The 14,976-nt window shown below is 55.5% G+C and overlaps 1 protein-coding gene across 8 annotated transcripts in view; it reads left to right on the forward strand.

The window, feature by feature from the left end:
• Positions 1–13,371, forward strand: part of LSM4 (LSM4 homolog, U6 small nuclear RNA and mRNA degradation associated) — a 112,218-nt gene extending 98,847 nt beyond the window's left edge. For 4 of the 8 annotated variants that reach the window (XM_057489970.1, XM_057489967.1, XM_057489969.1 and 1 more), the window contains 6 exons: positions 1,601–1,642; positions 2,934–3,032; positions 5,746–5,929; positions 7,746–9,935; positions 10,605–10,782; positions 12,613–13,371. In XM_057489970.1, coding sequence (XP_057345953.1) covers positions 1,601–1,642; positions 2,934–3,032; positions 5,746–5,929; positions 7,746–7,837 — 417 coding nt within the window. In that variant the 3' untranslated portion in view covers positions 7,838–9,935; positions 10,605–10,782; positions 12,613–13,371. Of the gene's footprint in view, positions 1–1,600; positions 1,643–2,933; positions 3,033–5,745; positions 5,930–7,745; positions 9,936–10,604; positions 10,812–12,612 lie in introns of all 8 variants that reach the window. The other 4 variants (XM_057489964.1, XM_057489965.1, XM_057489966.1 and 1 more) reach the window with 4 other exon arrangements.
• Positions 13,372–14,976: the final 1,605 nt, after the last annotated feature.

Below are 14,976 nucleotides of genomic sequence, written 5' to 3' on the forward strand. Positions count from 1 at the left end.
ATAGTAAAAAGTGACCTGGGCACATGGCCCCATGTGTGAGCATGAGCCTCCTGTTTTTTTTCGGTGGCTTGAGTGCAGTGTCACACAGATGCATCCCAAATAAGAGGGCAGGGGCTCGGGCTGGCCACAGCCGGGCCCCTGCCTGCCCGCCTGCTCTCCGTGGAGCAGCCACCCTTCTCCACGTGGCCCCTTCTTCCTCCTTATCTTTCCTTTCCAGGAAACCAGTCCAGGAAGTGGGCTTGGGTCTGGCTTCCTGATGGCACTGGACCTCCCCCTGGGCAGCTTTTCTCAAGAAAAGCCTGTAGGATGTGGGATTCCCCCACCCTGATCCCCTCCATGGGGAGTCACCCTGCAGGGGTTGAGGGCCATTTCCAGCCTCCACACAAAGAGGAGGCCTTCCCATCCCCACCACCTGGAAAAGCGGCTGTTCCCGATCAGAGCATGAAGGCAGGCTGGGGCTCCCCTGCAGAGACCATCTGGGAGGCAGGCCAGCTTCCAAATTCCAAAGTCACCAGAGCAAGATTCAGCGAAACTGAAGTCACCACTGAAGCAGTTTCTGGTCTGCTGGGTTGTCCCCCTACAAACTTCATCTAGCTGTGCTGGATGGGCGCCTGTGTCACTGGACCTGGGACCCAAGGACTGCCAGCCACCCGAGTGACCCTTCTGGATCCCCAGGCAGGCCCAGTGTGTGGGTCATGATTTGTGTTCCCAAAAGGAAAAGTGTTGGGGGTTTTTCCCAGTTAACACTACATGTTGTCAAAAAGAAACTCAGTAATGATGGGAAGAAATCTCTTGAAAGCTCACCTTATCTGGGTGAGTTTTAAAAGATTCCATCCTTTATCGGCTACCACTTGGAGTAACCACAGACTCTTTCTGGAATGTTTCTCGCCCTCTTCTGGTGAATTCCTCTCTTTAAAAACCCAGCTCAGACATGGTCGCCTCAGCTCCAGGCTGACTCCCACCTGAGCCTGGCAGGGTCACTTGGTCCAGTCATGGCTGCCCTCTGAAGTTTGGTCTCAGCATGAACTGGCTGCAGACAGACAGGGTCAAACCAGGCTCTGTTTTGTCTCTTACTAACCCTGAGGTGCCGGGCAAGTTCTTGGATGTCTAAGCCTTGATATCCCCATCTGTAAAGTGTGTCATGATAACCAAATACAAAGCTGAGAAAAGATACAGAGATATGTGTAATCAACGTGGATGCATCTCAGAGACATCAGTTGAGCAAAAGATGCAAACAGCAGTAGGACCTGTATGCTGTGAACCTGTGATGAGTATGGAGGGCTGTGTCTTGTCCTGCTGGGTGTGACTATATGCAGCACGAGTTACAAGGAAAAGCCGGGAATGGTCAGCCCCAAAACCAGAGAGCTGCCGTCTCACATCAGAGTTGGGTTTCAAGACTTCGTTTCCTAAACTAGGAAGCAGTGTATGTCCCGGGATTAGGCAGAGTCAGGAGAGTGCATTTGCTGTTGGGGCTAATGAATGGGCCCTCTTGGGTCCCCCCCACCACGGTGATGAGCCAGCGGATTCATGGGACTGGAGCCCCAGCCCTCCCTGGCTTTGGTCAAAACAGTCGAGTCATGGGCCTTTGTTTTCCTTTCAGCTTCCCTTGTCCCTGCTGAAGACAGCTCAGAATCATCCCATGGTGAGTGCTGCGGGTCTCCCATGGCGAGTTGTGGTGGGCTTCCCTTGCCTCGGGACAGGGTCACGGGCAGAGGGCAAGGTGCCTCCAGCCGGACATGCTTCCTACCTGTCCACGGAACAGCAGCTTCTCCCTCCCACACATGTCAAGACCTGTGTCAGTTCTGCTGCTCATAAAAATAATACATGCTAAGTAAAAATGCCAAACACTAGAGATACAAAGTAGAAGCTCCTCTCCTTAATCTTCCCAGCAATTTAACTAATTATTTGATACATGCATGTCTATACTTTAAATGTGTTTGTAAATAAGAATGTGATTTTTAAAAGTACAGATGAGAACACATGACAGTACATTATTCCTTAAATGATTTTGTCTTTAATGGTACAGTGTGGTGTCGATATTTCTGTTTTTTTTTTAAATTTCCTTATTTAGGTATAATTCACATAACATACGATTCATCCTTTTATAATTCAGAGCACTATTGCATTCATGATGTGCAACCACCACCTCTCTCTAGTTCAGAACATTCCCATCACCCCAAAAGCAGACCCTGTCCCCATGAGCAGTCACTCCCCATCTCCCTCCCTCGCCCGTGGCACCCACGGATCTGCTTCTGTCTCTATGGGTGTGCCTGTTCTGGGCGTTTCCTGTACACGGGCTCACACACTGTGTGACCTCTTGTGTCTGGCTTCCCACTCAGTGTGTTTTTGAGATTCACCCACACTGTAGTGTGAGTCAGGGCTTCATTGCTTTTTATTGCCAAATGATATTCTGTTGTATGGATGGACCACCTTGTGTTGATGTGTTTGTCTGTTGATGATGGACATTTGGGTGGTTTCTCCTTCCTGTTTGTGAATGTTCAGGCTACCATTTGCACTTTTTTGCATGGGTTTATGCCTTTGTTTCTCTTGCGCAGGTACCTCAGTTGATTCTTTTTTAAAATCTCAGCCTTTCCTAGCAATACCATATCTTCAGAATGATGTGCTACTTAAAGTGTTTTCCCCCAAACATGTTAAAATAGATGAGTAATTATTGCAAGAAAGACAGCATTTCCAAACCACCAAAGCTCACACATGTGCAGTCAAAAGGCATGTGCTTAGACCAGCTCAGGTGTGCCTGTCTGGCCCTGTGTATTGTCTATAAGAGGCCACTGGGGCCTGGGCGCTGCAGGCTGGGGCCGTGTTCAGAGAGGAGTAGAGGGTGTATCTGAATGAGGCTTGGGCGGTGGCCTCACTCTTGGGTAGGGCTACACCTCCCTTGGGGCCACAGCTGATTTGGGGTCGTTTCTTTCCAGCTGGTGGAGCTCAAGAATGGAGAGACGTACAATGGGCACCTGGTGAGCTGTGACAACTGGATGAACATCAACCTGCGGGAGGTGATCTGCACGTCCAGGGTGAGTGCCCTGCACCCCAAGCCTGTGTGCACTGCCCAGGGGCCCTGGGGGTGGGGGAAGGGAGGACCTGGGACTGAAGGCCCCTCCCTGGGCCTTGTGGGAAGACTGGGGCAGGGTGTAGCTCAGCCTACCACAGCCCATCCTGCCGGGGGTGGGTCTAGGGGCAGGGCCGGGCCTTGTTGGGCGTGAAGGGGGCAGAGGGACTAGACTCCCAGGTCTCCTAGTGCCCTGGACTTTGCACCTGTGGTGACTTGGCACCTGTTGGGGATGCTGCCGCATCCCCCCACACCTGTGCTCCCCTCACCAGGAAGGACTTAGGTCTGGGGGGGCGCTTCTGGCTACAAATGCCTGCTGCATAGGTGTGGGGTGGCCTCCACCGCCTCAGTCTCGGCTGTGGAAATCACCCGCTGTGCAGGCTGTAGTGGTGTAGCTGTAGGGTGTCTGGGCCACCAGGGGGCGGGGGCAGCCCTGTGGACCTGAGCACTGGGAAGTTTGTTTACCTCTGGAGGCCTAAAAGTAGGAAGTGCAAGGCCAGCTGGAGGGCAGTTTCCCAGGGCCACAGGCCGTCCCCAGCCTCAGGATGACCTGAGGATGAAGATGGGGGTGAAGTGAAGGCAGGACTCCCTTCCACCAACCTGCACTGGGCTCTGCTAGAGCCTCCTTCCTGCCTTGATTCCCCCTTGTGTCCATCCCCTGACCGGCCCCAGCCCCTCCATGTTATAGGGGCAGGAGCCTCTGGGGGGCCCAGCTGGGACGGGGGTGCTTGGCGTCCACAGGCAGCATGCCCCTGGGGCTTGGCTTGCCAGAATATAGCAGAGTGCCAGTCTGGCCCCTGTTCCCCCCTTCCCCCTGGACAGTCCACACCTTGATGGGCAGACAGGTGGACACGCCCCTCTCCCAACCTGTGCAGCGCTGCTCTGCTTGTTGTGCCTCTTGATGGTCAGCGTGGAGGCACTCCATGCCCGCCCTCCGGAAGCTTCCCCCTAGTTTTCATACTGTACTCTGGCCACGGGTGTCTGGGCAGTTCCAGGGTGTCTGCAGCAGACAGTGCCATAGTGCAGGGCATAGCCAGTAGGTCTGCTCACTTCTGGGGTCTGCAACCAACCAGCCACCGGGTCTTGGGGCGAGGTCAATCTGGCCTCGGAGGTCAGCAGAGACCCGCCAGGTGGCTCTTGAGCAGCCCGCCCCCGTGACCTGGTGGTTGGGAGAGAGGCTGGTGTGAGGAGTGACGTCAGCATCCTCACCTATAAGCAGGTGGCAGCATCTCCTCCCTCGGGCAGCGGGTAGCAAAATGCAGAGACCTACCGAGAGCCAGGTTTGGGTGGGTGGTGGTTAGCTTAGGCCAGTCAGCCATGGCCGTGGCTGTGGCAAGCAGAGTAAGCACTGGTCCCGCAAGGAGCGTGCTGCGCCTGGCCTTTCCTCGGCGAAGGGAAAGCCTTGTGCTGAGCAGCCAGCCCCAGCCCCAGCCCTGAGCTTCCACAGAATCCATTTCTGTCTGGCTGTATTTTGCATCCCTCACAGACTTGGCCCCTTGCCTACCCGGTCTGGGAAAGGAATGTCCCAAGACCTTGAGGGGCTCCTGTATGTGTTGGGGGCTCATATGTGCTCCTGAGAAGAGTCAGTCTTCGAACATTCCACTCATCTCCAGACCGGCCTGTCCCAGGCTCTGAGGACAAGTGTCATTCTGGAGGCCTGAGGGTCTCAAGAAGGCCTGGGAGGCAAGGCCTGTCAAGGGCAGGAGTTAGCCAGACATGGAAAGGCAAGAACAGCCTGCACAAAGTGCTGGGGGCAAGAAGCCTGCTGCATGTGTTCCAGAAAGGTCCATCTGGAAGGCGTGTCAAGGACCGAGAGAGAGCAGCCAGGGTGGGGCTGGATCTGGGCCCTTGGGAGCCCCGCTGAGGAGTATGTGTCCTGTTCTTAGGCCAAGGGGGCCCGGACTGGGTTCTAAGCAGGGAGGTGCCTTGGTCTGATTTATTGGGCTGCAGGGGATGGAGACTGCTGCCCAGGCTTTTGGCTCAGGCCAGTGGCGGGGTGGGGCTGGAGAGCTAATCTGATGGAAGGGGCCCAGGGCCCCTGCCCAAGGGCAGAAGGAGGGGCTGTGGGGGGAAGGCCTGATTCGGGTCCCAGGGCATACGGTGGTGGAGGGAAGCAGATGTCCTAGCAACACAGGCTTGGCCCCCTCTTCTCTCCAGCACAAAAGACCTTCCCTGAGAGCTGGCATCTGGGCGCTGCCCCTGCCGGCCTTGGGACCCGCCTCCACACCTAGCTCAGACCCTTTCAGGAGAAACTGGGATGCGTGAATGAGTCAGGGCCTGTGGGGAGGTTTAGAGGGTGGGCTCTGCAAGGCTGGGGCTACAGAGACTGGGCTGTGGTGACACCTGGTACGTGGGCAGCCCTGCCCTTCTCTGGGCTTCAGAGTGCAGGTAACAAGCCCATCCCACACTGTATGGCAGCCGAGGCCGAGGAGGCCGTGTCACGTGGCCCTTCTAGTGTGGGCAGGCTCACCGAGGGTCTGGAGGGATCCTGCTCAGGGCAGCCCCTCCCCACGTACGATCTGGGACTGAGCTTTGCAGCCTGCAGGGGTGGCACCCTGTGCAGGCAGCCTAGAACCTCAGCCCGGGTAGGAATGAGGGTGTGAGGGGACAGGTGCCTCCCCAGCTGTCTGCACCCATTCCGCAGGGCACCCACCTCACCACCATCCCCACACGCACAGGATGGGGACAAGTTCTGGCGGATGCCTGAGTGCTACATCCGAGGCAGCACCATCAAGTACCTGCGCATCCCCGACGAGATCATCGACATGGTCAAGGAGGAGGTGGTGGCCAAGGGCCGTGGCCGCGGTGGCCTGCAGCAGCAGAAACAGCAGAAGGGCCGAGGCATGGGGGGCACTGGGCGAGGTAGGCCTGCCGTCCCCTCCCCTGGGGCTGGACTGCAGAGGCTGCTGGGGGGACTGCAGCATGTGGTGTCCGCCCTGCTCAGTGTTGGCATTCTTGGCCATCATGGTGCCAAGGGGCTTGGCTCTCAGCCCCCCTCCTTAGAGCTGGGGGCTGTGACCCGCAGTGCTCCTTGGAGTGGCTGAGGTTGCTCTTTGCCGCCTGGCTGAGTCCTGGTGGGCAGTTCTGGTTCCCCTTCCTACCCAGCAGTGGTCCTGCTGCTCTCTCAGCCCCGGGAGAAGCCCAGTGGACTGACCCAGCGCCCTCGTGGACCTGGGACTCAAGCCCTTGTCTCCATTCCCGCCTGTCTCCTGGCAGGTGCTCTGGGAATGGGGCGCCTCCCAGATCCTTGGTGTCCCTCTACAGAGGGCCGAGCAGTGCCTGCCTCACCAGGCTGCTGGCAAGGAACCCACCAGCCTGGCATGGGACACTTCCCTTCTGTCATTCCTTTATACAACCTGGGGTCACACCTTTTTGATGGACTTCCTGCTCTGACCCCAATAACTGCCCTGAGATGATAAATCTGGCATAAGATTCAGTTTGTTTTGCAGTCAGCTGGGACTCGAGCCCAGAGCCGTCTGCTGAGCCCCAGCTCCCCCAGCTCCCGCTCCTGGAGACACCTGGCTTTGTCCCTTCTGCTACAGGGGCCTCCTGTGTGCCAGGCCTGGGTCTCGCCCTAGGGGCTTGCAGGCAGGGCTAGGGAGGACCCAGGAGCAGGGGCTCACTTGACAGTACAGAGTGAGCCAGAGGGAAGAGGGCGTGAGGGTTGCTGAGGTCCAGGGATGAGCAGTGCCCCCCGGGCTTGAGACCTGTCCCATACTTGACACCCAGGCTCCTCGCCTGGGGGGCCACACTGGTGAATGAGTTGCCTGGAGGACAGGGAGGGCCAGTGGAGTGGCTTGCTGGGGCCACTCTGAAGAGAGAGCCACAGGCCCTCAGCAGTTTGGAGATCTCCCAGAGGCCCCCATGTGGCGGAGCTCCACCCTGCCCTGTGAGAGGTCAGGCTGCAGCCCCTCCCAGCATAGCCTCTGCCCCCTCAGGGCTGGCTGCATGTTTGGCAGAAAGAGGACTATGCAGGTTTCCATGTCCCGAGGCTGCCCTGGCCCTTTGGGGACCTCCTTGGGTGGCAGTGGGCCTACCCTGGACTCCCTGGTTCCTGCCTCACCCCTGCAGTGCCACATGATCCCACCTTGGGGGCTCCATGTAAAATGCCTTTTAGGAACACAGCCCCACTGCTGGCTGGCAGAGGTCAGAGGTCAGGGAGCTCCTGCACACACACAAATCTCTAATTGTTTCTCTCCTGGGCCTGTGGATGTTTGCGGAGCCAGAGCAAAGGAGTTTGGGGTCTCAGAGTTTGGAGTCTCTGCCTCTGTCCTGGCTTGTGCCTCCTGAAAGGCTTTCTGGCTTTGTTGTTCCAAAGATTGCCCTCCCCCCATCCCACTCTGGCCCAGCCCCTGTCCCAGGAAGTCTACCCTAAGCCTGTGTGTCTTGGTGCTGACGTCTGTTCTCCCTAGCGTCCCTCCTGTCCCTTGGGAGGCCTGGTCTTGTCCCTTGTCACCCTGAGAATGAACGTTTTCGAGAACCCCCCACCCCATGCTTGGCTCTGTGGTCTGCCCTCCCCACTAGAGGAATGGTCACCACCCCCACTTTTCAGAGGGGAACCTTGAGGCTCAGAGGGGTTGATGACTTGGCCAGAGTGGGAGGGTTCCGGGCCCCAGTCCAGTCCCCAGCTCACTCCCTGAGCCCAGCCCCACTGCAGCTGCCCCGCTCTGTCCCACAGGTGTGTTCGGCGGCCGGGGCCGCGGCGGAATCCCGGGCACAGGCAGAGGTCAGCCGGAAAAGAAGCCAGGCAGGCAGACAGGCAAACAGTGACCCACCCCTGTGTCCCCAGAGACTGAGCTGCCACTGAGCATCTGTTTCCACCGTCTAGTTCACAAGTCTGTTCAGAACGAAAAGAAGAGGCAGGTGGTGGCGGAGAGTCCCCACCTGTGACTTGTGAGCATCCTCTTTTCTGAAAAGCCCCTTCCCCTTTGTATAGTCAGCAGTTCTACAGGTGGAAATCTTTCTGTATTTTTGGCTTTGTGAAGTCACGGCCACCGTGGTTCCTGGAAGATTCTGTGTTTAATGTGTCCTTAAAGCCCTTTCCCTTGTTTTAAGGGCAGGCATTCTCCAAACAGCTTCGTTTTGCATTTTATGTTGGATCCGTGTGTGACCAGTGAGGGAAGTTTTATTTTAAGCTGTTTACACTGAGACTGACAGCCTTGGGAATTTCCAGAAACATGGACCCCAGAATTGCCTTTTCAAAACAAATAGGGATGAATGTGTTCCTCAGAAGCTGTTCCAGAGACATCACTGGGCCCTGCCCCTTTACCCCCTTCTCTCTGTTACAAAAATAAAAACAAATAAAACCACAAATTGCAAATCTATAATTCCTCTTGAGCCATTGGGAGTATCTAGACTGTGGCATCCTTGGGAAATCACAGCCCCACGAGAGGGTTTGAGGGCTGCGACCTGTCGCGCCAAGGCCAAGTGTTTCTACAGGACACTGCTTCCGTGTCCCTTGATGTCGGTCTGTTGTCTTGTGAAAGGTGAGGCCCACGTCAGGGCTGTCGGGGGTGGCCCTCTACCAGGTCTGTCTGTAACTCCTTGGGATTGTTGAAGCTGTGGAGAGGCAGCGGAGGGAGGTGCCCAGTGGGAGCCTGCATGCCTGGGTGACACCCACACAGCCCGGGCTGCCACCTAACCTTCCACTTTCCCTCCCGTTTTGTGGAGGAGGTGGGGGGAGGAGAGGGGCTGTGACAGGCAGTTAGTTGCCTCCAGGGATGCGCCAGGAAGATCGTCTGGAGGTCCTGCCCCCTCCATCACCTGGCTGTGCCCTGGTGATACGCCTGAGACACTGAGTCACAGCACTTTGGCAATATGTTTCCGTGACATGCCTGGGGACCGACTTTCCAACTGAAGGGAACCGCAGGGATGGCCCAGTGCTGGGAGGTAACACCTGGCCGATGCCCCTGTGCTCTCTGTTCAGACCGGTTCTGAGGGATGATTAGAAAAAACTGCATTGTTGCCCAGGAGACAGCTTGCAGGATCCGCAAAGTGCCAGTGAGTGTTCTTACAGTTCTGCCACATAGCATTTCAGGTTTCTCAGCTGGAACTCCAGAATGTGGTCCTCCCGACCCCCACGCCGTCACTGGGAACCCTCGTGGGATCTGCTGCAGCCTGAATCCTCCTTGTCTAATGAAAAAGCTTTTAGGCACAGGTTGGGGGTGGGGGTGGGGTCCTGTAAAGCCTAGACTTCCAGAACCCTCATCAGGAATCTAGGCGATGGTCCCGAGCAGGGGGTGGGGAGGGGCAGGGGGCGGGGCCATTGTTGGCAGCCCCCTCCTCCACCCTCCCACGGTCCCTGCCCGGCGTGGTCTCCATCCATCTGGCAGGGCTTCGCTGAAATCCGGGGTCAGGTGTCCAGCGCGGCTGCCCAAGAGGGAGCCCTACGGCGTGCCCGCCCCGCCCCTCCCTGCTCCTGGCCGTTTGGATTCTCCTCCCCTTCCGAGCTCGCAAACCAGAAGGTGTTCAGACGGCCCAGGGTCGGGGCGCGCCCCGAGGCGGCGTGCGTAATTGCGGCTTCCCGCGCACGCCAGCCGGCCCTGACCTTTCAGCCGGGCTGCCCGGCCCGCCGCCCGCCCGTGACGTGAGCCGCCTCCCTCTCGGTCACTGCCGCCTAGGTGCCGCGGCTTCCAGAAGCTTCCGTCCTCCCGAGCGGGCTTGTCGGGACAACCCCGTGTTTCAATCTTCTTCCTGGCTGGTCAAGAAGCCACGCTCAGCCTCCTCAACAAGAAGAGAAACCAAAAGAAACGGCCTAGTTCCTAAACGCAGAGCCTGATCTTTCTGCCGGGCTGACAGCCTGTGGGCCAGGTCCGAGCCAGGTCAGCTGACCAGTGCGTGACTCGGTCTGCAGGCCTCAGCTTCAAATGTAGGTGGTTCCCGTTTCCCACGGTCCAGGGACCTCCCCTGTCCCAGTCGGGAGTTTGCTCCAGCTCCTTCCAGGGAGGCCCGGGCTCCCGACGTGTGACTCAGCCTGGGCCAGCCTTGATGACCCCGCTGCCTGCACCCGGGGCCCATAGCCCATTTTGGGGACATGGATGCAATGGGTGGCCTTAAGTACCAGCTGTGCAGGGCAGCAGTGGAGAGCATCTCTGTTGCTTTCCTGCTTTACCGCTGCCCACATACACCTCTGTTGAGCCTCATATGCTGGTCCAAGAGCAGCTACACTGGGCAGCCCCCCTGCCCTGAGCACACTGCCCCCACTTCCTCTGGGTGGGTGCGATGGCCGATGTCCTCCCTATCCATCCAACAGGACCCTGTGGCTCAGCATGTCCTGGCATAAGCAGCATGTGTGTCCCCAGTGGCTCAGCATGAACCCGGTGCCCTCTGCTGACACAACAGGCTGCTTGGCCAGTGGGGGATTATGGGAGATGACCTGATGTCACTCAGGCAACCTAAGTGGGAGAAGCTGCTCACAACAGAGCAGAGGGCTGACCTGGGGGTGGAGGAACTGGGGTCCCAGCCCCGTCGCAGGCCCTGGAGACTCAGCCTCGGATTAGGCAGAGAGCCCTGTCCCTGTGGCCTTTATCTTCTACAGGTGTGACCTGGCAACAAGCAAGCCTGATGTATAAAAGCAGAGAAGAAAGCAAGGATGAAGAAGAGGGATGGGTGGTCAATGCAGGCCAGGGGATGACATTCAAGAAAAGGACTTGGGGACAACGGAGACAGCCACCTGGGAGAATAGCGTTCCAGACCAGGGAACAGCCTATGCAAAGGTAATGCGCAGAGAGGTTATAGAAGCAAAGTGAGGGGGCAGGAAATGGGGTGGAGGCAGGCCCTGAGCAAGATGGGAAGCCACAGAGAGTTCTGGAACAAACTGAGGCAAGGGTAGAGGTTGAGAGAGCAGAAGGATGCCTTGCTGGACACTCAGCCCAGGATGGGGACACAGAGGCGGCAGGAGAGGGGACAAGGGTGCTGGGAGAACCCAGACAGATGGGCCCTTCATTCTGCAGGAAGCCCGGGACTTTGGGGTGGGACCTTTCCACAGCGTAGAAGGGGAGGCCTTACTGAGGGTCCTTGGTCAACTCACACATCCCACAGGATGAGAAGCCATGGGCCTCAGGAAGGAGCAGGGAACAGTGGAGGGAACCTCAGGAGCAAAGTACCTAAACTTCCGTGGCCTGTTTGGGGAGGGCAGAGAGGAGGATGGGGGCCATCAGACCCGGGCACATGGTCATAACGTTAACAGCTTGGCATGTGCCAGCAGCCTCCGTGGGAGCGAGCAGAGAGTGAGCCGGCCCCCGCCGGGTCGCACAGCTCCAGAGCCTCCTCAGACCTCTTCCCTCCGTTGAACTTGGAGGATCTGTTTACCTCTCTCAATTCAGCTGCTCCTACTCAGGAACCGGGAGTGGCTTGGGGTGGGGCAAGTGAGGTCAGCTGCTGCTTTAAAATTCACTCCTTTAACTGTCGTCTCAGCTGAGAAACAAGTTCCAGGCCCATAAAGTGCGCGGCAAGTTTAGCCCCACTGCGCCTCTATTTGCGTGCCAGGCAGCAGGACAATAGTGGACTCCACTTCACCGAGGTCATTTTGATGATTCCATGAGGGGGGACATCCTGGTATACAGCAAGCACTCCATACATGCTTGAACACTTGTAAGAGTGGCACTTCACCTAGCCCTCACGGAGTATCTGAAACCTCACCCAGGACTCTTGTCTTCCCTAGAAGCCGTGGGGGTCAGTGCAATTGGCTCCTTGTCCCTGGGGGACTGGGTGGCACACTGTGGGCAGCAGCCAGGCCACTGTCCTCTTGTTGCTGAGCAGCTGCATCAGAGGTAGTCTCTCCCTGCACATTAGGTGAAACCCCAACCCAGACACACAGGGTTCTTGACTCTGATTGAGAAAGAATTCTCGACTAGGTTGGAAGAGCATAGGTAAGGAAGGAATTCATGAAAACAAGGGGAGTAATGAATGGCAGCAGTTGCACAGGCAGTGGAGCGCCAGGAAGAACAGAGGGAAGAAAGGGAAGCTCACTGAACTCCTGCTCTGGGTAGGGCAAGTCCCTTGCCATCTCATAAAGCGAGGATCACCCCGGCGTCCAGTGTCCGCTTGAATCTGCAGGGCATGGGAACTAAGCCCCTATGACCCCAAGGTTTGGGGGAGCCACAGAGCACAGGCTGGAGTTTTATGTTCTAAGAACTTCTACTTCTCTACTGGTCTGAAATAAAGCAGAGGGAGAAAAGGATTGTGTTAAGCCTAGAAAGCTGAATGAAACGGCAGTGGCAAAAACATTTGCCACCAGAGGTGGAGGTTGGAGAGTTCTTATCTTTATCATGGAAAAGAGGTCAGAGACAAGTGCAATCGGCTTGTGCAACAAGAAAGTTTATTTGATATGACACAGTATACATGTAGATGGGAGTGCGGAGACCTCAGAGAGGAGGTGTGCTTAAGGGTTTAGGGTTTGGGGTTTTATAGGGCCTTTTGGGTAGAGGTCAGCATAAGGCATCATGTATACAGGTGATTCATAATTTCTTTGAACCTTTGTCATAAGAATAGGGTTCTCTAGGTGACTGTGTTGATCTAGATCTTGGCACTCTTTATCCACACAGGTTCATTTTTACACTTGGAAGGTCTATCTCCTGTCCTGGTTACAAAGTTACTTAATTGACTAAGGGTCTGGAAGAAGAGGAAGAAGAGCATATAGATGAAGTTAAAGAAAAAGCAGAGCTGACCCTAAGAATGCAGTTTCCCAGTCTCAAAAAGACATATGCACCCCTATGTTTATTGCAGCACTATTTACAATAGCTAAGAAATGGAAGCACCCTAAGTGGCCCTCAGTAGATGAATGGCTAAAGAACATGTGGTACATATACACAATGGAATATTATCCAGCCATGAGAAGAAAACAAATCCTACCATTTGCAACAACATGGATGGAGCTAGAGGGTATTATGCTCAGTGAAATAAGCCAGGCGGAAAAAGACAAGCACCAAATGATTTCACTCATCTGTGAAACATAAGAACAAAGCAAAAACTGAAGGAACGAAACAGCAGCAGACTCACAGAACCCAAGGATGGACTAACAGTTGCCAAAGGGAAAGGGACTGGTGTGTGTGTGTGTGTGTGTGAAGGGGAATAAGGGGCATTACAATCAGCACACATAATGTAGGGAGGGGACACGGGGAAGGCAGTACAACACTGAGAAGACAAGCAGTGAAACTCTATAGCATGTTACTACACTGATGGACAGTGACTGTAATGGGGTATGTGGTGAGGACCTGATAATGGGGGGAATCTAGTAACCACAATGTTGCTTGTGATTGTATATTAATGATACCAAAATAAAAATAAGAAAATAAGAAAAAGAAGCAGCCGAGCCTTTTTCACAGGCTAAGTAGGTTTTACAATGGCATGACCTTTGTCCCATTGCCCTGCTCTGTCTCACTCTGTGCCCAGAGGCCAGCGCCAGACGCCAGGCAGGTGAGCGGTCACCTTGCAGGCCTCCAGTCCTGCCCTAAGCCCCCTTCCAGTCTGGGCCAGGCCACCCAGAGGTGACTCACCCCCACCCCACCTCTGCTGGAACCGGGCACCGAAATAATCACCCAGCTCACTCTCGGGAGTGGCCGTGGAAATATTTCAAAGCTGCATTCAGTGCCTAAAAATACTCAACGCGGCCTCGTGCACCTTCCCTCTCTCATTTCCTTCTCTGTTCCCTTGAAAACTGTCCCCATAACCACCCTCTGGAGACTCTCCTCCCTCCACATGGCATCCCTCCCACACAAAAACATCCCTGGCAAGCAGGACTCAGGGGGGCGGGTCCCCAAGCGCCTAAGTGCACGTGGGGGGCTGCATGGAGTTGCCATAGACTCAGACACAGTATCCCCAGAAGTTTCCGGAAGTGTGGCCCTTTCCACAACCTCCAGAAGTCTTGGTTCCTGGAGAGGGGTCCAGGGCACAGTAACGCTGCCTGGGAAGCCTTTATGACTCAGCAATTTTCCTTAAAAATTAGAAAATGGTTCTTATGTTCATGAGGTGGCCAGGAGCAGGACAAGCCCCCCAGCTGGACTGAATCCCATCACTCCCCAGCACACACTTCCTCCAGGACCCTACATGGATTGTAGGTCCTTCTCCCTGCTCCTAGGGGGCAGGGATGGGGACAAACTGACCTTCCAAGGCACCCAGATGTTCTCAGTGTCATCCCTAACCACCAAGCACCTTGACTTTTTCAGCTGCTGAGGAAGGGGGAGGGAGGGTCAAAGGGCTTGGCCCACTGGGGTCTGATCCAGCTTCTCAAGTTACCTGAAGTCTCCAGTTAGTTGGGGCAGCAGGTGCAAAGGCCCTGGGGCAGGTGCACACTGGTCATCTTGGAGATGCAGCAAGGTGGTCATTATTAACTAAAGTCTAGATGTTCTTCAGATTTTGTTATTTTTTTACCCAAGGCCCTTTTTTTATTATTATTACTGAGATAAGATTCACTAACATAAAATGAGCTGTTTCAAACTGAACAATTCAGTGACATTTAGTACCTTCATAATACCGTGTAACCACCACTTCTGTCTAATTCCATAACATTCCCATCAACTCAAGGAGATCCCCGTCCCCAAGAGCAGTCACTCCACCTCCCCAAGTCCCTGGCACTGACCTGCTTTCTGTCTCTATGGATTTGCCTGTTCTGGATGTTTCATATACACGGGATTATATGCTATGTGGCCTTTTTGTGTCTGGCTTCTTGCATTCAGCATGATGTTTTCAAGGTTCATCCATGTTGTAGTGTGTGTCAGGGCTTCATTCATTTTATGGCTGAGTCCTGTTTTATTGTATGGATGGACCACATTGTGTTTATCCTTTATCAGCTCTTGGACATTAGGCCTGTCTTAAGGAAGTGTTTGTTGAGTGTTTGCCTTTACCCTGCACCAAGCCCAGTCCTAAGTGCTTAATCCCTGCCCCACCTGCCTCCAGGAGGTGGCATTGTG

This window comes from Manis pentadactyla, chromosome 12 (genome assembly GCF_030020395.1).
Source record: "Manis pentadactyla isolate mManPen7 chromosome 12, mManPen7.hap1, whole genome shotgun sequence".
In the NCBI taxonomy this organism is placed as follows: Eukaryota; Metazoa; Chordata; class Mammalia; order Pholidota; family Manidae; genus Manis; species Manis pentadactyla.